Genomic DNA, 24886 nt, shown 5'->3' with positions numbered 1-24886 from the left:
TGGATTAGCCACCACTGAGTCCAAACCTAAACCCCATTGAGAATCTTTGGCTGTGCTGGAGAAGGCTTTGTGCAGCAGACTCAGGTTGTTGGTAAAAAGTTAATGCAACACTGGATGGAGATAAATCTTGTGACACTGCAGAAGCTTCTCGAAACAATGCCACAGCGAATGAGCGAGTAATCAAAGATAAAGGCGGTCCAATGAAATATCAGAGTGTGTGACCTTTTTTTTGGGTGGAGACTTTTTGTTTAGCCAGGCAGTGCATGTTACAAAAGCAAAGACTATCAATAATTCAGAACACAAACACTGCATCACCGACCCAGGACCCTGACAGAGGCCATGTTTCCATATTGCACATGTACTGTAGTGATGGAAGTGAAATGAATGAAGAAATACATAAAGGCAACACGTGAACAAGAGGAGCTTCATAGAGCTCATCTTAAAAAAGCAAATGTGTTTGCCACAAGATCACATTCAGGTCACAATTGTGATGGGAAAAGCTGTCAGACAGGACAGGCTTTAAAAAAGAAGACGCCTCTTGGATGAAAGTGGAAACTCCAGAAACCTTTTGCATGAAGGTGTAGCTGTGTACAGTGACATGTTATGTTTTTCAGTATTTTTCCTATTTTGTTTTGGCGCTCTCTTGTCCTGTGTCAGTGTGCACAGTTTGGCTTCCCTCGTCCCGTTAGCCTCAATTAGTCCCAGCTGTGTTCCCTCTTGTTTCACATCCTCGCCTTAGCCTAGGTGTATTTAAGTCCTCTGTCGTCCTCTGCTTGTTGTTCTGTTGGCCTCTGTGTTTCCCTGTATTCCATATTTTTGAGTCTCCAGTTCTCTCCTGAGTTTTTGTGTCTTTGAGTGTTTTTGCCACAGCAATAAAGCTGCCTCTTTCAGTTCATCCTTTTGTATCTGCGCCCTGTAATTTGGATCCTCACTCTACCTGCTGCACAGCCGGACCTGAAAAGTTCTTCACGCAGTCAGAGTTGAAGTAACACTTCTGTCTAAATACTGTGAGTGTTTTTGAAACTCTGTTTTCCTCGTGAACTGGCTTCAGAACACATTTTCACCCACTTTCTCAAATCTTTCTCCTTTGCGTGCTTTGACCAGAGAGACGTGCGGAGATAATCCATGCAAATGTGAAAATTTTCTATACAAATGTGTTCCTGCTGCACTCATGCTGCACCCTGTTTTTCTTTTTTAATAATCGTTTTATCACTACAAACATCAAGCAGCTAAAACATCCACCTGCTGCCACCCCATTTAAACCACTGTAAACACTGGTGTGTTGAACACCCACAGCTGTTGCTGCATGTGTGTCTGTGTCGTCCACTTGGTCTCCGTCCTCTTTGTTCCCTCTTTAGGACGCTGTTAATGAACAGGGGAGTGTCACTTTCTCTCTGAGCTGATCAGGCTCTTTGAACTGTTCTGTGCTCTTCATTTAAATCCAGACGTGATCACATTTTCAAACTGTAGCTCCTAAACTTTGGAACAGCTCTTCACGACATCTGAATCATTACAAAAAAAGTTGCAATAATTTGTATCGTGTTTTAAGAAAAAAGAAAATTCTTACCAGTTGCTAAACTGATTTAACCAATCAACAAATATGAGATGTGAGCCTCTCCCAGCTGTCACTGGGTCAGCTGATCCAGGCTTACATAACTTTTAATGTAAAGTAGTTTTATTTCCTTATTCATTTACATCTGAGATAGAAGATAATCCACATTTTGGGTTTTTTGCACTTTGCATATACATTACAAGTTTTATTCAAACAGAGTAAATCCAGCAGCTCTGTGTTTGATCCTCCATCAGCTCTTCACTGTAATCCAGATCTCCTAACATGATGCTCTGCTCCGGACTCAGCAGCACACTGTGTGAGTACAACACACTGATCATCCTTTATTTATACATGAAATCAGCTGCACATGTTCAGTCTAATCCTTTTCTAGCTTTCCACTGTGCTGTACTGTGACATGCTTTTCTTTCTGCTTTATTGGATCAGTTCATCTAACATCCTAAATACATGTTTGCATCACCTCAGCAGGACAGTTAGGCTTCACAGAGTCCTGAGAGCAATTCATGGCTGATCATTTACTTTGAAGAGTTGAAGTCAAACTGTCAACACAAATAAGTTTATTGACAAAAGTTGGAAAGATGAAGAGAATAAATGTGTCATTGAAATCTGCTGTTTAGAAAGAGTTTCCAAAGAATCCAGGTGTGAATGAAAGCAGCAGCTTTCTCCTGTTTGCTTTTCATTTCTGTTTCATGTTTTGAGGTGAATTCAACTTGATATCAAACACACAGTCTGACACTGAGCTTTCTTTCTGTCTCTTTCAGTGCTGGCAGCAACCTGTTCACTCATCACTTCAGGTAAATGCTGTTTTACTGCTTCTTATATTCTGGTCACAAAGAGCCTTTCTGTGAACTTTCTCATTATTAGAGCTCACCTCTTCTTCTTCTGTCTGTAACTACTAAATATTGTATTTGTGTGATCTAAAATCTAAACTCTATCCTTCACACACACCTTTTTAAAATCTTATTTCTGTTCCCAGTGAAAATGAAATGAACCCTGTCTGGTGGCTGCTGGGCGGGTGGGGGGTGGGGGGGTTCTGGATGTTGTGGGGCTCCTTGTTGACATGTGAGGAAATCAGGGATAGAGGCTTTGGATTGCAACCTGGGGGGGGACTCCACTTCTTTAAGGAGCAGGTCTGGAGGGGGGGTTCCAACCTCAGAAGGAAACGCACCCCTCGTCCTCGTCCACACCCAGAAATACTTTGCAGTGTCAAATACTATGAATCTGCAGAAATACAACGATTTAGCAGAAACACTGTGACTTGGTAGAGATACTATGATTTACATGAACTCCTTTGACTTAGCAGAAATACTATAATCTAGCAAAAATAGTCAAACGTAGCAGAAATTCTATCATTGAGCAGAATTACTATGATTTAGCAGAAATGTGTGAATGCCTGTGAGCGTTCTCACAAATATGAAATAACACATGTAAGCTGAGACTCTCTAAAGAAACAGCTTTGTTGTTGTTCGGCTTTTCATTTCGCCATTTGTTGATTCACTCGAAGAACAAGTAACGTAATATAGTACAGTTTTATTTATATAGCACATTTAAAAACCAAAGCAAAGTGCTTCACAGTAATATGGAGAGTCAGCATAAGTCAATAACAGGGTACAAATCAGGCACTAACAGACCAGAAGAGCTAGATAAATACACTGAACAAAAATATAAACGCAACACTTTTGTTTTTGCTCCCATTCCCCATGGGATGGACGTAGAGACCTAAAATTCATTCCAGATACACAATATAACCATCCCTCCCAAACAGTGGTCACAAATCAGTCCAAATGTGTGGTAGTGGGCACATCTGCTATACTGAGATAATCCATCCCACCTCACAGGTGTGCCACATCAGGATGCTGATCTGACATCATGAGTAGTGCACAGGTGTACCTCAGACTGCCCACAACAAAAGGCCACCCTGGAATGTGCAGTTTTTTGCGCTATTGGGGGTCTGGGGACCCAGAACCGGTCAGTATCTGGTGTGACCATCATTTGCCTCATGCAGTGCAACACATCGTCGCATGGAGTCTATCAGATTGTCAATTGTGGCCTGTGGAATGTTGGTCCACTCCACTTCAATGGCTGTGCGAGGTTGTTGGATATTCGTGGGAACTGGTACACGCTGTCGTATACGCCGGTCAAGCACATCCCGAACATGCTCAATGGGTGACATGTCCGGTGAGTATGCTGGCCATGCAAGAACTGGGACATTCTCAGCTGCCATCTGCCCTGAACAATGTGAACCATGATTCATCCGTGAAGCGCACACCTCTCCAACGTGCCAGACGCCATCGAATGTGAGCATTTGCCCACACAAGTCTGTTACGGCGACGAGCTGGAGTCAGGTCAAAAAACTGCACATTCCAGGGTGGCCTTTTGTTGTGGGCAGTCTGAGGTACACCTGTGCACTACTCATGATGTCAGATCAGCATCCTGATGTGGCACACCTGTGAGGTGGGATGGATTATCTCAATATAGCAGATGTGCCCACTACCACACATTTGGACTGATTTGTGACCACTGTTTGGGAGGGATGGTTATATTGTGTATCTGGAATGAATTTTAGGTCTCTACGTCCATCCCATGGGGAATGGGAGCAAAAACAAAAGTGTTGCGTTTATATTTTTGTTCAGTGTACAAAATCCACTAAGAAGACAAAAACAGCAGGAACATTAATAATAAAAGCATAAATTTAATAAAAGATTTAAAAGTTAAAAATTTAAAAGATTTAAAAGGGTATTAACTGGTCAGGAAAGCCAAATCAAATAGATATGCTTTCAATCTGGATTTAAAGGACTGGATAGAGTCAAAATGGGTCAAGTGATCAGTTTGATATCAATCTTTTGTGATACACCGTCATATTTACATTATTTGTACAGTACCAATGATTTGCTTTGGTAGCTGCTCAAATTTCACTGCAGGGCAACCTGCACGTGGCGAATAAAGCCTTGATTGATTGATTGATTGATTGATTGATTGATTGATTGATACCAAAATTAGGGGGAATTTACGACTGTGCGCTATGTGCTTCGAATATTGTGTGTGGTTTTTGTTTTATACAGTTGTCAGTCAGGCCTCTAACTATGAAACAAATTACACTCCAAAAGACCCCGGGCTTCTGAAAAGATGACCCGGGCTTAAACCTAGCATTTATTTTACATTATACATTTACATTATTACATTATTATACATTTATTTTTTATTTCAGGCTTTATCAGAGCTCAAGTTCCTCCTCCTGTGACCCCCATATCCACAGGGAGAGTGGTCACCTCTAACGGCCTCAGTGTTCATCGCCTGAGCTGTGGTAAGATGGAAAATAGTGTCCAAGAATTCACTGCAGATCAAATTCAGACTCTCAGGCTAAATTCAACAAACTTAACAAGTATTGGATGAACTGTTTATAGTTTACAGCCTTTTTATGCACAGCTGCTTCTTTTCAGTTTAAATTGTATTTTCCTGATCAACAAACCAACAGTGCATTTATTCTTTAAAAAAGCTCTGAGGATGTTGGACTGTGTATAAAAGTTCAGAAACATTTGATGTAGATTAGAAACAAAAACACTGACTTAAAGTTTCCTCCTTGATCAGAGTTAATGTAATATCCACTGTGGTGGTGTACAGAGGTACAATCCTCATTATTTATGGATCTGCAGCATCTGAGTCTGAAACTGAAGCCTGAAACCTGGATTATTGCATGTTGTGTTGAGTTGTTCCTTTTCTCTCATACTGTGTCTGTATAACAGTGGGTGGAATGATCATTGTGAGGTCAGCTGAGTACAGATGTGGAGGTGAAGTAATCTGCTCTCACGGTGACGCTGTGAACAACGTGAGGAACAGGTGAGCACTGTGGGATGGTAGAAGTGAGCCTTTGATTCAAAAGAAGAAACAAACTAAAACCTGTTGAACAGCTTTACTCAAACTAACAGGAAGTAAATGATTACCTGAAAGTAACTTGTTTCATATCTTTGAGCTGAAAACCAGCTGTTTCTGTCTCCCTGCAGCTGTGATGGAAAAACCGAGTGTGACATAAAGTCAAACATTACTTATGATCCTGGAGTCTGCAAATACCTGGAGACCACCTACGACTGCTTGCCACGTAACGACTCTGTTAAACCTGTGATTAGAAATGACTGATGAACCCAATCTGTACATGAATGATTACAGTTTCTATGGGATCTGTGTCTGTTTCAGGCCAAAGTGTAACATGTGGAGGATCTCAGGCAAACCTTCAGTGTGGTGAGAACACAGCTTCTATGTCTTTCTACATTTAATGCAGTTAAAAATATCACCATGGTTACAGTTTGACTCTATGAACTCTTCCTCAGATGAAGGACAGGTTATAGTCGTCTCCTGGGCGAATTTTGGTCGCCGTGACACGACCACGTGCTCTCATGGATATGCTAATCACGTCAACAACGTTAACTGCGCCTGGTCAGGAAGCATGAACTATGTAACTACCAGGTACAGATGCTGACTCTGTTTCTTCAGCTCTCCATCTTCTCTCAGATGATGCAGTGAATTTTTGCTGATTCACCTTTGACCTGCATTCACAGGTGCAATGGGACAAACAACTGTACTGTTGATGCAAATATCTCAGAAGACCCGTGTGTAAACATTTATAAGTACCTGGAGGTGTTTTACACTTGTCAGGGTAAGTAACTCAAATAATAAACTTCTAAAGATAATCTTTTAGGGTCGGTACATTCAGACTTGTTTTTGAAGTGAATGAAAATGAAAATTCTTCATCATTTTTAAAAGATGAACCTTTCTGTGCTGAAAAGAATCATCAGAAAATCATCAGTCACGAAGATTTCGTCAGTTTGTTTTAGATCCTGAGTGAACGCGCACATCATTATCACAATACTTAATAACAGAAATGTGATTTAGTCATCAAAAAAATACAAATATAATAAAATAATAATAATAAAAAATTAATTAAACCAATTTGACATTTATAGCTGCAGCAGCAGTCATGTGGGGTTTGTGTGAAAGAACCCAAAATTCAGGCACTTGCTGTGATGCAAGGAAGCTTTAGTTGGAAATGACAAAAGCAAGGACAGAACTAAACATAAACTTAAACTAAATAACAAACAAAACCTGAAACCATATGTGGCAAGGAAGACGCATGACGGGTCCAGAGGTCTGATTTGAGAGCGAACTTCATTCACACAGTGTGACTACAGCTCTCAGCTGCAGGCCACACATACTCCTTGCCACCACACACACACCAACAACCCTGAATCCCCGTGTCTTTAACTCGTTGGGCGTGATTGCGGACGCCGTGCAGGTGCATCCGCATGGCATCCGCAGACCACGCCCCACCACAAACCCGGACCTATTGACAGGAAACGCTGTTGACATCCTTCCATCTTACATTATTAAAGATGGGTTTAACGTTATCGGGCCCTGTATTTTATCTCTAATGCATCTGTCATTGTTATTGGGCTATGTTCCAGCTACTTTTAAACGCTGTAGTGCAACCTATACTCAAAAAGAGCTGCCTCAGTCCACTCACTAACTTTCTGTCTAAAGTCCTAGAGAAGATTGTTCATTACCAACTTATTTGGATGCAAATAATATCGGGGAAAATTTCATTCAGGGTTTAAGCCACGCCATAGCACGGAAACTGCATTACTGAGAATCTTAATGACTTTCTCTCAATTGCTGACTCAGGGCGCCCTGTGGTCTTAGTTTTGCTTGATTTGTCCTTTTGATTAGGTGGACTGTAATGTCCTTTTAATGAAGCTTGAGCATCACGGGCAGTGCCCTTAGCTGATTTAAATCCTATCTATCAGAAAGGTCCTTTTCTGTCACCATGGGTACCTACACCTCCTCCATTGCCCCTGTTACCCCTGGTGTCCCCCAGGGGTCTGTGCCGGGTCCTATGCTGTTCTCTCTGTACTTGTTACCCTTGGGCCAAATCTTTGATAAATACGACTTTTCTTTTCACTTTTATGCGGATGACATTCTAATCTATTTTAAACTGGCTGGTGATGTCACATCGTCATTGCAACACTTCTTTAAATGTATGAGTGAAGTTAAAAACTGGCTACTGAGCAATTCCCTCATTTTAAATGATAAGAAGACAGAAATTGTAATCTTTGATTCTCCCTCCTCTCGGGCTGAAGTAACTGGTATATTTGGGCTCTTTGCTGACTCCCTTTCTGACACTGTGAGGAACTTGGGTGTTGTCTTGGACAGTTCCTTCAAGCTGGACAAACATGTGTCCTCTGTAGTTAAATCTGGTTTCTATCAATTGCATCTAATCTTTAAGGCCAAGCCCTGCTTACCACGTAAGGACCTGGAAAAACTTATCCATGCCTTTGTTACATCAAGATTAGATTACTCTAATTCCCTCTATACTGGTCTCCATTCTGCCCTTGTTTACAGACTGCAGCTCGTTCAAAATGCTGCTGCACGTCTCTTAACCGGAACTGGTAGGTTTGAGTCTATTACTCCAGTTCTCTGCGACCTGCACTGGCTTTACATTTAATATTGCATTGATTTTAAAATCTTATAGCTCACTTTTAAAATCATAAATAACACCACGCCCAGCTTTCTTACGGATGTCCTCAGCTTTTAATACCCGTGGGAGAGCAGAGGTGACCACGTATTCGCCTCTATTGCATCCTACCTCTAGAATAATCTCCGTCAAGCTCTTCACACGTCTGATTCAATTCAATCTTTTAAATCTTGATTAAAAACGTAGTTATTTAGCCTTGCCTTCCCTGCCTCCTAGAGCTCGCATTTTTAAGTGAACTGTAACTTATCTTTTTTGCTTTTATTATTGTATTTATGATTATGCCTGCTGTATGATTGGTTAGTTATGTCTCCCACCTGTTAGTATATAGTACATTTTTTTTGTACATATTTTATTTTTTCATTTTATTTACTTGTATTTATCATTGCTCTTATTTGGTTTCTGTGAAGCCCTTTGGCATACATCTGGTTTTTAGATGTGCAATATAAATAAAATTGTATTGTATTGAAATGACACGTATGGGGTGAACACAGTTGAAACTAATGGGCATAATGAGACAGGACCTTCAAAGTAAAACAGGAAGATCACAGGCTGTTTTACAAACACAAACTCAGATACACAAACAGAACACCTGGGGGGAGGACAGCACACTAAGCACAAGAACCAAAACCCTAGGAGCTAAGAAAACAAGAATAAACCCTAAGCATACGATGACACCAATATAACACAAAATGCTGGGTGTAACGACCCAGGACCATGACAAACTGTTTACAAAGTAATTTTAACAAGCAAAATGTAGTTTTGTATAATTCAAACAGAAAATCAAAAAGGACAGAAAAAGTTATGATGTGGACACAGAAACAAAAAGATTAGATGAAAAACAAAAAATAATAATAACAAAGACAAAGAAAACATTTTTTTTCACATTTCAGTGGAAGTTTGGTGTCGTCCAGATTGGAGGGAAGATCTAATTAAGTCCTACACGATTAAAAGACTTTTAACCCCAGTTGCTCCAAGACAGTAAGAACACCTTGAGGGTAAACACAAGCTGCAGCAGAGGAAACGAGCTACATTTGCTTATTTTGTGCAGGCTATTGTGACGTTACATTAAACTGTGACCATCACCAGTGAATATGGGTGTGTTTTCTAAATCAGCAGTAGGTGTTCAAAAGGCAACGAAGTGAACAGGATGTGTGCAGGATGTAAACAAGTTGTACAGATCATGTATGTTGATTCTAACTTTATTTTACACTTCATGCCTAAACTTTGTGGTTTTTATGGTTTTTAACAACAATTTGTTAAACTCACAGCCAAACTCTGAACATCACGCTGCTGCAATAAAATCTATGTAGTTATATATTAACTGATCAAAGGTTCTGTGTAATCAGTGTTCATTAGTAATGTTCTTTGTTGTATTACAGGCTTTAGGATTCATGTTTATGTAACCCATGTGAAATACAGGGCTTCAAAATCCCTTTTTGTAATCTAAGGCTATAGCTTGTTATTGTCACAAGGGGGCGCTGTGATGCAGTCTTGTGTTCTGACGACCTTGCGTCTAGTGCGCAGGAAGTATTACCTCTCTCTTCCTGTGAGATCTTCCCTCTGATGGCGGTCAAGTACGTGTCGGAGCGCATGGAAAAAGTATCTTGGCCCCGAACTCTGACCACAAAGGGAATAACGTCTGTCAAGTTATTTGTGTCTGAAAATCCCGATTGGTTTTTTTTGAACTACTAGAAGAATTCTGGAGAACCACTGACGGCGAGAACAGCCCAAATGAGATCCTGGATGATCGTGAAATGGTGTGGCCAGCCATGCGATCGGATTGTGGGATTTGCCTGAGAAACTGATTCAAGCAACCCTGGATTACAGATAAGCCCTATGCACTACTTTTCCTACCCGGATAATAGGGTTTGCACACTGACAATTCCCCTACAGTACACCTGTTTGGGTTTTCAACGACTTTAAAGGACAATTCAGACTGGACAATTCAAACTTCACAACAGGAACACTTTAATCTGTTTCATTCATTCCAAAGAGCTCTGATACTGTTCAGTATAAATCTTCCATTTAAATGTCTTTATTTTGTTTTGTTTTACATGTATTCACCTTTAAAAATGCACTATTAGTGTGCAATTTGGGTTATTGTGTTGTATATGTGTATAAATGGTACTGAGGCAATAAAGGTCCCAGTTATTCACTTCCAAGCCAACTCCTTTTGTGAGTCTCCAAAACAAAACCTCCTCCTGAACCTAGAAAGATGTCTAGGGTCTCTATTTGAAGTGAGAGTGTACTGGTCCTGAGTAGAGGCGCTACACAAAACGTGGCGAGCCAGCCAGGAGGTTTAATTCCTTTTATTTTGGAAGTTGAGCAACTGGTGCTTTCATGCCTTTTGGGTCAAATCATTACAATTGTCCATGACATTCTGGGTTGGAGCAATAAGACAACATGGATGTAATCCAAAGTGAAGGTGTCAAAGTACCTAACTCTGTCCTAGTAGGAGGGTTAACAGGCGATGAGGTTGACAATGAGGTTATTGATTACTTAGGGCAGTTTGGTTCTATTGGAAGAGTAATCAAAGTAACTAGCACAGAGGCACAGTTTAAAAACACAGCCATTGTGGAGTTCCAATCAGGTGAACCAGTCCAGTTCCTTAAGGATAGCTTGCCTTGCAAAAGACAAAGCCGTAACCCAAGTGTTGTCCATCATATCCAGCTTCTGTCTGCGCTGTATGCTGCAGACAGGGGTTCATGTTTAACCCATTCTTACCTAACTGAACTGAAAGGGCTTGCTAAACTGAGTGGTGCAGATTTTGAGAAGGTTTTACTAGATGAGCTGGCCAGAATGAAGAAGTCCACTGAGAGTGATCCCGCAGTTGGGCCAAATGTAACAGTGCCTAATCAGAATCTGCAGCTCACTAGTGACACAGACCAAGATGAACCAGCCATCATAGAGCATCAAAGTCCTCTTAAACTGGGCAGTGATTTAACCCACTTGCCTGAGCATGACTCTCACTCATCCTCTCCAAGTGTAGAAGTGACTCCCTCGCACAGAAAAACCACTATCTACTTACCACCTGAACAGCTCACTACACCTGAAGTACAGAGAGTAGTAGTTGAGCATGTCATTAAGAACAATGAAATGCCTTCTCAAGGTCATGCAAAGCTCAGGCCCTTCTCGGGGAAAACCCCTTGCTCTACTTTCGAAGCTGATTATGATACGTGGCGCAACAATGTTGAATTCCACCTCATAGATTGTACCATATCTGACAAACATATGTTAAGGAAAATAGTTGAGAGCCTTCTTCCACCAGCTGCTAACATTGTAAAGCACCTTGGTCCTAACGCTTCTCCCCATGACTATCTCAGCCTTCTTGACTCAGCATATGGTACTGTTGATGATGGGGATGAGCTTTTTGCCAAATTCCTGAGCACAAACCAGAACTCAGGTGAAAAGCCTTCTGCCTATTTACAGCGGTTGCAGATAACCCTGAGTAAAGTCATTAAAAGAGGTGGCATCACTACAAATGATTCAGATCGCCAACTGCTTAAACAGTTTTGTAGAGGTTGCTGGAACAACAGCTTGATCACAACCTTGCAGCTTGAGCAGAAGAAGGACAAGCCACCTTCATTTCCAGAGTTGCTCCTCATGCTACGTACTGAGGAGGACCGGCAAGCGGCAAAGTCCAGCCGAATGAAACAGCACTTAGGCATTTCTAAACCTAAGGCACATTTGAACTCCCTTGAAGTAGGAGAGTATGTCACTGATGATACAGACGTATCAGCTGTTAATGATAGGCTAGTGCCTTTTGATGCACATAAGTTAGAAAGGAAACTTGCAAAGCTACAAGCCCAAGTGGCTTCACTGAAAGCATCAGCTATTGACAGTTCAAGCCAGAACTCTGACAAGCCAAATAAGAAAACCAAACCTAAGTTCAAGATTCTTCCTAAAGAGAAATCTGACCCAAGTGAGACTAAGCCCACTAAGAAGCCACGCCCATGGTACTGCTTCAGGTGCGGCGAGGATGGTCATATTGCTCCCTCTTGCAGCAATGAACCAAACCCTGAACTAGTTGAAATGAAACGTAAGGAGTTCAACCAAAAACTACAAGTCTGGGAGGAACAGAATATGTCAGCTTTAAACTAAAATCAGTTTCTGGGGAGGGACTACCAGGAACTGAAAGTAATCATGAACGTCCCAAACCGGAACCTCAGAGCAAAGTATCTTCTCTCTCTCGTGCAGCACGACCCCAGATTAGGTTACCCAAGGGACTTGTAGGACAGAAATGTACAGCAAATGTCACCGTGTCGGGAGTCAATTGCAGTTGTCTCCTTGACACTGGGTCTCAAGTGACCACAGTGTCCGCTTCATTTTACAACACCAATCTTTCAGAACATCCCATTCAGCCTATCAGTGGCCTGGATGTTGAGGCTGCTAGTGGCCAAAATGTTCCTTACTTGGGATACATACCCATCAGCCTTAAGTTTCCAAAAAGCTTTATTGAAACTGAGCCTGAGGTTTCTAGCCTTGCTTTAGTAGTACCTGACTTACGCTCTAACTGTGACTTGCCTGTGCTGATTGGGACAAATGCACTTGATGTTCTGTACGACGAATATTGTCAAGGTAAAGATCCCAATGATTTGTCGTCGGTCTATGGCTACAGGCAGATCCTCCGTACACTCAAGGTCAGGAGAGAGATAAACCTAGCCGGAAACGATGGCTTTGTAACTCTTAAGGGCAAGGTGCAACACGTAGTACCAGCTCAAGGGAGGGTCCTCCTTGAAGGCTGTGTCAGATCCAGCAGTGCTGGTGAATGTGCCATTGTTGAACAGCCAACGACATCCACCTTACCAGGGGGAATTTTTGTGGAGTGCTGTCTTGTCACTTTGCCCAAGAAGCATCCTCATAGGTTACCTATATGGGTGAGAAATGAAACTGAGCATGACGTAACACTGCCTTCTAGATGTGTCATTGCAGAGCTCCATAGTCCTGCAAAGATATATGACGAATCACCCATTTCAACCAAAAATGATGACACTGTGAAATGTTGTAATGTTACTGCACAGCCAGTTGATGAACCTGCTCACCCAGATTTGACATTTGACTTTGGCAATTCTCCCCTCCCGCAGGAGTGGAAAGAGAGGGTTACCCAGCGTCTAAGTGCCTATGCTGATGTTTTTGCCCAGCATGATTTGGATCTTGGACATGTATCTAAAGTCACACATCACATAAACTTAAAGGACGAAGCACCCTTTAAGCAAAAGTCCAGGCCAATCCACCCAAATGATTATGAAGCTGTGAGGAAGCACTTGCAAGCACTCCTTGATGCAGGAGTAATCCGTGAATCAGAGTCCCCTTATGCTTCACCGATTGTGGTGGTTAAAAAGAAGAATGGAGAGGTCCGTCTTTGTATTGATTATCGTAAGCTCAATGCGTTAACAATACGAGATGCGTACGCACTTCCAAACCTTGAAGAGGCTTTCTCAGCCCTTGCTGGATCCAAATGGTTTTCAGTAATGGATCTCAAGTCTGGTTATTACCAGATTGAGATGGAGGAATGTGATAAGCCCAAGACAGCTTTTGTGTGCCCCTTGGGATTTTACGAGTTTAACCGTATGCCCCAGGGGATCACCAACGCTCCCAGCACCTTCCAGCGCTTAATGGAACGGTGTATGGGCAGCCTCAATCTGAAAGAAGTTCTGGTGTTCATAGATGACATCATCGTGTTCTCCAGCACTTTGGAGGAACATGAAACCAGGCTTCTACGTGTCCTTCAGCAACTGAGAGAATATGGGTTGAAACTTTCTCCCAAAAAATGCTCCTTCTTCCAAAGTTCTGTGCGATACCTAGGACACATCGTGTCTACCAAAGGTGTAGAGACCGATCCTGAGAAGGTCAGAGCTCTCAAAACCTGGCCAAGACCCCAGACGCTCAGTGACCTCAAGTCTTTCCTAGGTTTTGCAGGGTACTATCGACGGTTTGTGAAGGACTATTCAAAAATTGTCAAACCCCTGAATGATCTTACCAAAGGCTACCCACCATACAGGAAGGGCAGAAAGGTGACACCCGGTCCTAGTGGATACTTGAACCCTAAAGAGCCTCTTTCCAGCCGTTGGACACCTGCTTGTCAGGAAGCTTTTGAGGTAATCATAGAGAAACTGACATCAGCTCCAGTGCTTGGATATGCTAACCCAAAATTACCATACGTCCTCCATACTGATGCGAGCACCTCTGGGTTAGGGGCAGCCTTGTATCAAGAACAGGATGGTGAAGTGAGGGTTATTTCCTACGCAAGTAGAGGACTTTCACCCAGTGAAAAGCGGTATCCAGCTCATAAACTGGAATTTCTTGCATTAAAGTGGTCCATTGTAGAGAAGTTCCAAGATTATCTCTACGGGAACACATTCACGGTTTTAACGGACAACAACCCATTGACCTATGTTTTGAAGTCAGCCAAGCTCGATGCTGCCAGCTACCGCTGGTTGGCCGCTCTCTCCACCTTCGACTTTAATATTAAGTATTGTGCTGGTAAGAGCAATCAAGATGCAGATGGCCTCTCTAGGCGGCCACATGATACTGTGGATGATGACTATGCTTCTCTTGAAGAAAAAGAGCGAATGAAACAATTCGCTTCCCATCATCTCTCTTCATCTCCCAACAGACAAGATGTGACAGCTGACACATTCAGTGTCTTGTGCCACCGTCATCTCTTAGGTGAATCTGACAATAGCCTACCTTCTATCACTTTGGTAGAGTCCCTTGCTCTACATACCGATGCGGTGCCAGACGTCTACGCAGATGATGGAACATTAGGTTGTTCTGTCATACCTACCTATAGTGAGGTAGAACTCCAACAGCATCAGAGGTCTGACCCAATTATTGGGTATGTGGTCAACATGTTAGAAAATGGAGGTGAAGCAAATTCCAATCCGAACTCTGCATCCTTAGAGCTTAAACTAATGCTCAAAGAGTGGAAACGTTTGGAACTGAAAAATGGTCTCCTCTACAGAACCCGCAAATCAGGTGAAAATGTCACCTTTCAGCTTGTCGTCCCTGAGTCTTTAAGGTCCACCATTCTCACTTGCCTTCATGACGACATGGGGCATATGGGTTTGGAAAGAACCCTCGACTTGGTTAGGTCAAGATTTTATTGGCCTAAAATGGCAACTGATGTAGAGAGAAAGATTAAGTCTTGCGGACGTTGTGTTAGAAGAAAGACTCTTCCTGAAAGAGCAGCACCTCTTGTGAGTATCCAAACAACCCGTCCCATGGAACTCGTATGCATGGACTATTTATCCTTGGAGCCTGACAGTCACAACACCAAAGACATTCTGGTCATAACTGATCATTTCACCAAATACGCTGTTGCTATGCCAACAAAAGACCAAAAGGCTACAACAGTTGCGAAGTGTCTTTGGGAGCAGTTTCTGGTGCATTATGGTTTTCCTGAGCGCCTGCTTAGTGATCAGGGCAGGGATTTTGAGTCACAACTCATTAAAGAGCTCTGTGCCCTAGCTGGTATCACGAAGGTGCGCACCAGTCCTTATCATCCACGGGGAAACCCAGTTGAACGGTTCAACCGAACTCTTCTTGGCATGTTAGGAACTCTACGAGACAAAGAGAAAACTCATTGGCGCGATTATGTGAAACCACTAACTCACGCCTATAATTGCACCAAGAACGAGACCACTGGGTTTAGCCCATACGAGTTAATGTTTGGTCGCCAGCCGAGGCTTCCCGTGGATATTGCATTCTGCCTGCCAGTTAAAGATGGCTCTCCTACATCTCACTCTCAGTATGTGAGAGCTCTGAAGGCTCGCCTTCAAGAGAGCTATCAGATCGCTGCCAAAAACTCTCAGAAGGTTGCTGAACGGAATAAACGCCGTTTTGACAAAACTGTCAGGGAGTCAACTTTGGAGAAAGGTGATCAAGTGCTAGTGCGGAACCTGCGACTTCGGAATAAACACAAACTTGCAGATAAGTGGGAGTCAACCATGTACAGAGTGGTGGAAAAGATGGTAGACCTACCTGTGTATGTTGTACAGCCTATGAATGGAGATGGTCCTATTCGAACTCTTCACAGGGATCTCTTACTCCCTTGTGGTGACTTATCTGAAGCTGAGGAAGTTGACCAGGTCAAGCCAAAGAGTTGCAGGCCAAGAACGAGGCGCAGTCAGCCTCTGTTACTGGAGGAGCAATCAGAATCTGAAGACGACTCACCTGTCTATCCTAGGCAGTCTTCTGTCATTCCTGGAAAGTTGGTTCAGGTGTTTGAAATCCCGAAGAGACGACAGCAAACCGGAAAAACAGTACCGGAGGGTAGTTGTATACCAGCTACGCCAGCAGACTGTGTAAACCCTCAGCCTCAGAATGAGCCTTGCAGAGGCAGCTCCCCTTTGCTGCCTGCAGAGCCTGTAGGGGTACCTCCTGAAGTAGCTGAAGGAGAGGAGCCAGATGTTGTGGCTGAGCAACACCCTACTGAAGACGATGTAACTTTACCAACTATGACTAATCAAAAATCAGCTGTGGCCGAAGACAGCATTGATGTACCGTCCATTGATGTAGAGGCTCCTATAGCTATGGAAACCATTGATCTGAACCCACAAACCCCTGAGGTAGCTCTGGAGCATAAGGAAACTGTTGACAGTGGAGAAAAAAATGACCATGTTCGTAAGTCAGAAAGGACACGTCGACCACCAAGGCGCTTCCATTATCCTGAGTTGGGAAATCCCTTAATTTCCTTTGCGCAGAGCCTCATAGAGAGCTTTAACCAAGCACTTTATACGATAGGTGACTATGAGAGTTCATCTGTAGACCACAGCGTGACGCATGATGGGGCTCATGCTGGGTCAAAGGGGGAGGGTGTAACCCATGTGAAATACAGGGCTTCAAAATCCCTTTTTGTAATCTAAGGCTATAGCTTGTTATTGTCACAAGGGGGCGCTGTGATGCAGTCTTGTGTTCTGACGACCTTGCGTCTAGTGCGCAGGAAGTATTACCTCTCTCTTCCTGTGAGATCTTCCCTCTGATGGCGGTCAAGTACGTGTCGGAGCGCATGGAAAAAGTATCTTGGCCCCGAACTCTGACCACAAAGGGAATAACGTCTGTCAAGTTATTTGTGTCTGAAAATCCCGATTGGTTTTTTTTGAACTACTAGAAGAATTCTGGAGAACCACTGACGGCGAGAACAGCCCAAATGAGATCCTGGATGATCGTGAAATGGTGTGGCCAGCCATGCGATCGGATTGTGGGATTTGCCTGAGAAACTGATTCAAGCAACCCTGGATTACAGATAAGCCCTATGCACTACTTTTCCTACCCGGATAATAGGGTTTGCACACTGACAATTCCCCTACAGTACACCTGTTTGGGTTTTCAACGACTTTAAAGGACAATTCAGACTGGACAATTCAAACTTCACAACAGGAACACTTTAATCTGTTTCATTCATTCCAAAGAGCTCTGATACTGTTCAGTATAAATCTTCCATTTAAATGTCTTTATTTTGTTTTGTTTTACATGTATTCACCTTTAAAAATGCACTATTAGTGTGCAATTTGGGTTATTGTGTTGTATATGTGTATAAATGGTACTGAGGCAATAAAGGTCCCAGTTATTCACTTCCAAGCCAACTCCTTTTGTGAGTCTCCAAAACAAAACCTCCTCCTGAACCTAGAAAGATGTCTAGGGTCTCTATTTGAAGTGAGAGTGTACTGGTCCTGAGTAGAGGCGCTACATTTAGTTCAGTACAGGTCAGCTGGGATCAGTGATGATGGAGGGAATTTTACTGCAATCACAGAATTCCTTAAAGATGAAGAGGAAAGGAGCTAAACTGGGTCACAGCAGGAAAAATAAGAAAACCAGAATCTTATCCAACCTCAGGTTTCACACAATAAATTCTCTCTGAAAACAGCCATGCAGCTACTACTGCGACATGTGTGAAACATGCATCGCTTCTTGGCTTTAATAGCACATCGCAGCATTCAGCCATTATTCTAACATTTTTAGTTTCTTATAGATAGTTGTTCGCTCTGTGCACACTGCTGGCAAACGATGCTTATTTTACTTCATTTCTGCTTTGATTCATGAAAGCGGTTATAAATGGCGTTCACCTCTGAACACTCAGCGCGGATCATGACTGTGTGAAGTTTTAGGACAAACAACGTTTTGGCACTGCGATAACAGCTTTGAGCATCCATGCAAGTGAATATTGAGCAAACTATAATATATTACGCTACTGAAAATAAACCTATCAGCAGCTATCACAACCACAACAGGCAGAGGACAGGATTTTCATGATTACATTTCATCCAATTTACATTAAATTGTGTTCCACAGACTATTAATTCACATTTTTATGACTCGTTTAAATATTGTCCTCCTGAAACAGAAACAAGTACATTTGCCATCAGTTGCAAAAAAACACATAACGTTCAGTCACAAAACTGACACTGAGGCTCTTCAGTAAATTCAGCACATTAAGATTTGTCCTGCTGCACATGTTTGTTAATGTCGCCTCCTTTAAAATTTAACTTTGATCTATGTAATCTCATTTGATGTTTAAATCAAGTAGCTCACTGAGGTACATGTAGCAAGCAGGGGCACATATTCACTAGATTATTTATTTTTTGTAAGTTTTTTGGAACATTTTTTTCATATTTAAAGAGAAACAATATATTATATTAATAAACTGTATTAAATTTTACATTTTGTAAAACCTTTTTTTCCCTCAGCAGGCCAATAAAGTTGGACATGGGACAGTAAAACGTCTACACCATCAAATGAAGTCATGAAAGCACAGGACAACATCAGAATGCTGACATGCTCACATTTCTTCTCTGCAGCCACCACATAGTCCTTTAGAGGCTTACAGTCACAAACTCACTCACTGCACACATAAACTATTAAAAAACACTATAACCTACGTCACCCAGGAGTTACAACACTGTAAAACATTTAATGCATTATTTCAGGTACATGTAAACCTTGTTTTATTTGACATTGCTGTACTTGATTATTATTATTGTTTATTCATTTTTGCATCTAAGCTTTCTTTCATTTTAATATCGTGTGTGAAATGAAATAATTTAGGTATGCATGGTTATATGTATGCAGTACAACTATTAAAACACATTTCTAAAACGGAAACCACTGACCAGTTTATTTTGAAAGACCTTTTCTTCCTCTTTTGAATATTAATTATTGCTATTTGATTCTTCAATCGATGGAACAATTGATAGACTAGAATTATTGATAGGTGAAGCCCTGAATAAAATGCAATAGCTCTAATATATCACAGTCCCTGATATATTACACAAAAGTAAGAAAACATTAAGCTGAAATTAAGGTGCCCCTCTTATCATAGTAGTAGTTTTTGTCTCTGTAGAGAGATGCAGATAGTAGGCTGTCCACCTACTACACTTCACTGTGCATTCAATGGAGGAGCTGTGCAGAGAGATCCACAGGTAGGATTGATTTCTGTGCTGTTCAGCGGTGCATTATGGGTAATCTCAGTCTCTCACTGAGCATGTTCCTGTGATTGGCCAGCACGTCATGGAGTGGGTGGGAGGTATTGTCCTTATCCTGGACAGCATCCGCCTCTCTGACACCACCTTAAGGGAGCCCAGCTCTGTCCCCAGAACATTACTGGTCTTGGACTTTGTTCCTGGAGACAGATGTTGCTGTTGACTTGACTTTTCTTTTCATTTTTTACCTGCACAAACAAAATGAACCTTCGTTGTGTTCGAGTGGTGTAAGAGGTCTCATGTCTGCACTCTCAGCAGAGATGCATCAAAGTACATCAGAACAAACTGAACTTTATTCTTCCAGGAAACTGTGTGGAAGTGGAGTGATGGTTCCCAGTTTGACTTCACAAACTGGGCCAGTGGAGAACCAAACAATCCACCAGTATATTGTATACAGATAAACCGTGATGGTACAAACTAAATGTGAGCCTGTTGATGAAATGAGTTTGGTTTATACATTGCCTGAAGTCATGTGATCTTAGGTCTTTATAAGAACTGTGTTTGTTCTTTTTACATTAGAAAAGCAGAAAACATTTACTGCACAGACCTCTGATTTTATTTCTGTTCTTCTTCATTTTGATTCTTCTTTACGGGACGAGATTGAGCAGTGCATATACAGAACAGATGACAATCCAAAATTCCCTCTGCTGTTAAAAATGTCTTAAAGAAAATCACAGCAGTTCAATGTCAGAAATCCATACAGTCTCTCTGAGCCATTCATCGTTTTTTTTATTTTTTTTATTAAATTCTTCTCAATCTTTTGTTTTTATATACTGATGTTTCATTCTCTTGTATTTATTTATTTACCAGAAATTACCAACAAGGTAACAGCAGTGGCGTGTCTAGAAAATTTTTGTTGGAGGGGCAGGTAGGGGCACAGATTTGGAGAAGGGTGGCAGATGTAATTGGCAGATGTTTAAAAAAAAATTCTACCAACCGTTAACCATAACTCAATAATCCTATAAACCTAATAACCGAATGCGCTTTTAACTCTTATTAGAATGCGATTTTAACCACTACGGTGCAAAGTTTTTAGATACTGCGTTGATAAAGTACAAGAGATACAATCAGTGCTTTGTCAATGTTTACTCAGCATTCAAGGACATCAATATTTGCATAGCATTTTTACTGACATGTAGTGCACATATGTTTTGGGCAAAAACATTTTTGAATATTAAAATACGAACATTTGTAACAAACAATTGACAAATTCCAATGTAAAACTTTCTCTGCCTGTTAAAAAAAGAAGATAATCTTCTCACAAACTGGTGTTTGATTTTGAAACAGGAAAAAAGTGGAGAAACAACTGAAAAGACTAACATTTGAATAAAACCTGAAAGCAAGTAAATACTTTCTATGCTGCCTTATGGTAAACTTTGGTAATATTGATAAAGAACAACACTGGCTGATGATGAAATACAGTCAGCTGGCATGGTGACACTGCCAGTATTAACCTGCAGGGCTGGACTGGGACAGAAAATCGGGCATTTTGACTACAGACCGACCCACCAGGTATTAAAGCCATAAAGACTTTGAATGAAAACAAACGCTGTGGTGACAGTGATGTACAGTCTTGTTGGTATATGTATGATTTCTATACATTTTACGTCAGATAAAAACTTTGGTTGTAAGATTTAGATAATTATTTAATAAAAACTAGGTATTTTAAATGAGAATAAGAAAGAAAAGTATGTCTTTGTGCCCCCCTCTCCCTGTTAATGCCCTACCTGGCCCCCTGGCAACACTTTGCTAGACCCGCCCCTGCACAGTTACCAGCTGTCAGCTACACAGAAAAGGATCCTGGTGTTATTTGTCTCTCAGAAACAGTTCATAACTTCAACTCATCCATGTCACCTAAAAGGTAAACCTGTTTCTCCATCACCTGTTCAGCTCTGATGGTTCAGTAAGGACATCTCCTGGTTTCATCTTCATGTTTCCCTCTCACCACATAACCAAACCGACATCATGACCAGCAGCTTTACAGCTGTGGCTCCAGCAAACATCAGCTGATACTAGAAATTAATATTAAATAAATTCTAACAACACCTGATCAAGCTGAAACGTGCTGCTGTTGTTTAGCGCGACATCTGCTGGTTTCCTCTTTCTGGTGCAAAGTGGGCGATAAATAAACAAGAGAGAAAAGCCGATCAGCTGATCACTGATCAGTTTCATGATTGAAGTAGCAACAGGAGAGGGAGGGGGGGAGAGAACGAGAGAAGAAGAGGCAGCTGTGCAACGTAAACACAGAATAACTCCAGCTTTGTGTCTTTTTCCATTCTAACTAAAATCCGGGACAAACTGCGTCTCTTCTCAGCTCAATATGAAACGTGTAATTCCATTTTTTTAAGGAGCCTGGAATACCAGAAAATACCAGATTATCACGCATGCTACGAGCTTGTAGATCGATAACTGTTTCTTTATTTTTTTATTTTCTCTATTGAGCTGGGTAACATTTTCTGTGAGACATTTCACCGACTCCCTTAGCGTGGCATTTTCAGCAGCGAGCGTTTCCACCTGCTGCTGGCTGAACTCCAGGGATTCTCGCAAGCATTTAAATTCCCAGTGAAGAATCTCCACCAAGGACAGCCTTGCATCGAAACTGGACAATCATTTGTCGATTGACTCCAGTATGTCGACAATATCTTTGCCGGCTGGCCGGGGGAATCTGCCGGGCGTTGTCTTTTCGACGACGGCGTCTCAGATTTGGCCGGGGAAGCTGCACTCTGGGCCTTCTTCATTACGAGATCCTGGCAGCACTGATCAATGTAATCTTGGAGAGCCTCTAAACTCTCCCTGTTGTTCTCCAGAGTGTTGGAGATGATTTAGACAAATGTTGTTGTTATAAGACAATTGATAAGTGTATTTGGTAATACTGAAGCTTAAATGAATTTGTTCAAATCTAAACTACCATTCGCTTTAATTTTCCGCCAAAATCTCCGGCGTCTGACGTCAGTTACGACATGAGTCGCTTACCTTGTCCGTCACTTCCGTCACTTACCTGCCTGAGGAATGTAACTTCGATTGCTCTGTTGAGGGCGGGGCTCGATGGCGAACCTTTGGCTGCTCTGGTGGGGGGTTTATGGGGGACAAAAAGGGATTGGGCCAGGGGGTAGATGTGAGCCCAGCATAGACCAGCTCCATCATCTCATCAGTGAATTTCAATCAGTTTCACCCCTGACTTGTTAAAATTAAATCCATTTTCTTTAAACAGATGCCTGCGTTCCCAGTACACACCGCTGTGCACAGTGCATGCACACGCAAAGTCAGCTGATCTCATGGCACGAGTGGCGTACGATCAGCACCTCAGCTAACGATAACGGCACGCCGATTGCAGATGTCCTGTCACGTGCGGTGGGCGTGTGACCTTGGCCAAAGCCACTGCACTGCCACATTATGAAGTTGCCGAACAAACACACAGGGCCGGTCGCTGACATTTACTACTGTATGTTGTGATTCCTCATGGAGCCCAGCCTGTGCAGGATGGCTCTGCACAGGCTGGGCTCCATGAGGCTCCCTTTAAACAGCTCAGTTTAAACAGTGCTGCCATCTGTGCCTTCCCTGACAACAGCGGCCACAGCCATGACACGCCTCTGCTGTGGCCTGCAACAGATTGGCAGATTTTTTTTCATCAATTTAAAAAAAAAATATCTTGTATCAAGCGAAAAATCTGCCAATGCAACAAGTGAAAATTCTCCAGATCCAAGATGCACTGTCTAAAAACAAGTTCCTATATCTCACTGAATTGTTACTTTGTAGCTGATTGTGTCTTATTTTAAGTGTAATGAGATATTTTGACTAGAAATTAGACAAATATCCTTGGTAAGATTTTGAGTTTTTGCAGTGTGTAGTTCCTGGAGATCAGCAACATAAAGACATTCAGTTCTGACTTTCTGCTGCTGCTATTTTTGTAGCCACATTTTGCATTTTGTGTAAAACTTGGTGTGTGTGTTGCTGGTGTGCGTCACATTTACAAACCGCTCATTGTTTCGAATAGCATCCAGCAACCCAGAGAAACTCGATTCCTGGAATTTCCAGTAGTGTTTCATGCAAATCAGGCACGAGGAAGCAAAGTTCCCTTACTGTGGCAACACAATCCTGGCACTGTCCACCTGCTGTGTGAAGAACAGCAGCAGGGCTAAGAGCTGTACAGTGACGTTAGGATGGTCTCTGTACTGTCCTACAAAGGCTGAAGAGGCCAAAAGTCAAATGAAAGACCGGCAACATTTAAAATTTTAAAACCTAAAGATAGTATTTTCTTCTCTTATTAAGCTATCATATTTTGATGGGCAGCACGGTGGCACGGTGGTTAGCTCTGTTGCCGCCCAGCAAGAAGGTCCTGAGTTCAATTCCAACATCAGGCCGGGGTCTTTCTGTGTGGAGTTTGCATGTTCTCCCCGTGTTTGTGTGGGTTCCCTCCGGGTACTCCGGCTTCCTCCCACCGTCCAAAGACATGCAGCTTGTGGGGATAGGTTAATTGATTAATCCAAATTGCCACTAGGTGTGAATGTGAGTGCGAATGGTTGTCTGTCTCTGTGTGTTAGCCCTGGGACAGACTGGCGACCTGTCCAGGGTGTACCCCGCCTCTCGCCCCATGACAGCTGGTCGCCCCCCGCGACCCTGAAAAGGATAAGCAGAAGCGAATGGATGGATGGATGTTTATTTCAGCTTGATACTCGATTCCCATCCATTCATTTCTTAACTACTTTTCTAATTCAGGATAAAGGGCAGATCTGGTCACAGCTGTCCCCAACTGAGCTGAGCCGCGCACCTATAATCTTTGTCCCACACGCCATCAGACTGTTTAACTCCTCTCTGGAGGGGAGAGGGAGGGGAAACAGGAGGACAAAGGAGGGGGGAACAACAAAGCTGTAGTGCCTCTTCACCTCACTGTGCAATACCTTTTGTGCAATACTTTTGTAAATAGTCAACAGTGCAATAGACTCAATACTTGAAATGTGCAATTCACTTGTATTTTTATTTTTTATTCCTATTTATTCTATTTATCCCCTTCGTATATTTTATTTATATTGTCTCTGTATTTATATATATGTGTGTGTGTGTGTGTGTGTGTGTGTGTGTGTGTGTGTGTGTGTGTGTGTGTGTGTGTGTGTGTGTATATATATAATATTCTGTAACTCTGTAACTTCTGTCGGTGCTGTGCTATTTTGGAAATCGAATTTCCCAGAGGAACCCACCCGAGGGATTAATAAAGTTCTATCTATCTATCTATAAAGTAGGTTTGCTTCCTTGTTTGGTCTGTGGAGACATTCCCATTTTTCCATTGGCTACAGTTTTGCATACACAGTTTTATTC

General features: G+C 42.1%; 1 protein-coding gene across 1 annotated transcript; it reads left to right on the top strand.

The window, feature by feature from the left end:
* The first annotated feature begins 735 nt into the window (after window positions 1-735).
* On the top strand, window positions 736-19148 carry LOC309696343 (L-rhamnose-binding lectin SML-like). The gene is made up of 11 exons (XM_082517531.1): window positions 736-1007; window positions 1807-1868; window positions 2332-2364; window positions 4779-4874; window positions 5314-5407; window positions 5572-5666; window positions 5762-5806; window positions 5896-6031; window positions 6124-6221; window positions 7961-8007; window positions 18782-19148. The coding sequence occupies exons 2-10, from the start codon at window positions 1835-1837 to the stop codon at window positions 7996-7998; spliced, it is 669 nt and encodes a 222-aa protein (XP_082373657.1). The 5' UTR covers window positions 736-1007; window positions 1807-1834; the 3' UTR covers window positions 7999-8007; window positions 18782-19148.
* The last annotated feature ends 5738 nt before the right edge of the window (window positions 19149-24886 follow it).

This window comes from Aulonocara stuartgranti (assembly GCF_965226115.1).
Source record: "Aulonocara stuartgranti genome assembly, chromosome: 20".
Taxonomy (NCBI): domain Eukaryota; kingdom Metazoa; phylum Chordata; class Actinopteri; order Cichliformes; family Cichlidae; genus Aulonocara; species Aulonocara stuartgranti.
The sequence above is the reverse complement of the archived record's forward strand: the minus strand, read 5'-3'. Positions and strand labels throughout refer to the sequence as shown.

Excerpts from the sequence above, each read along its gene's own strand:
- LOC309696343 (XM_082517531.1), top strand. The coding sequence starts at position 1,835 with ATGATGCTCTGCTCCGGACTCAGCAGCACACTGT. Across the intron at positions 5,667-5,761 it reads CACCTACGACTGCTTGCCAC|GCCAAAGTGTAACATGTGGA; the intron begins GTAACGACTCTG and ends TGTCTGTTTCAG. Across the intron at positions 5,807-5,895 it reads TCAGGCAAACCTTCAGTGTG|ATGAAGGACAGGTTATAGTC; the intron begins GTGAGAACACAG and ends ACTCTTCCTCAG.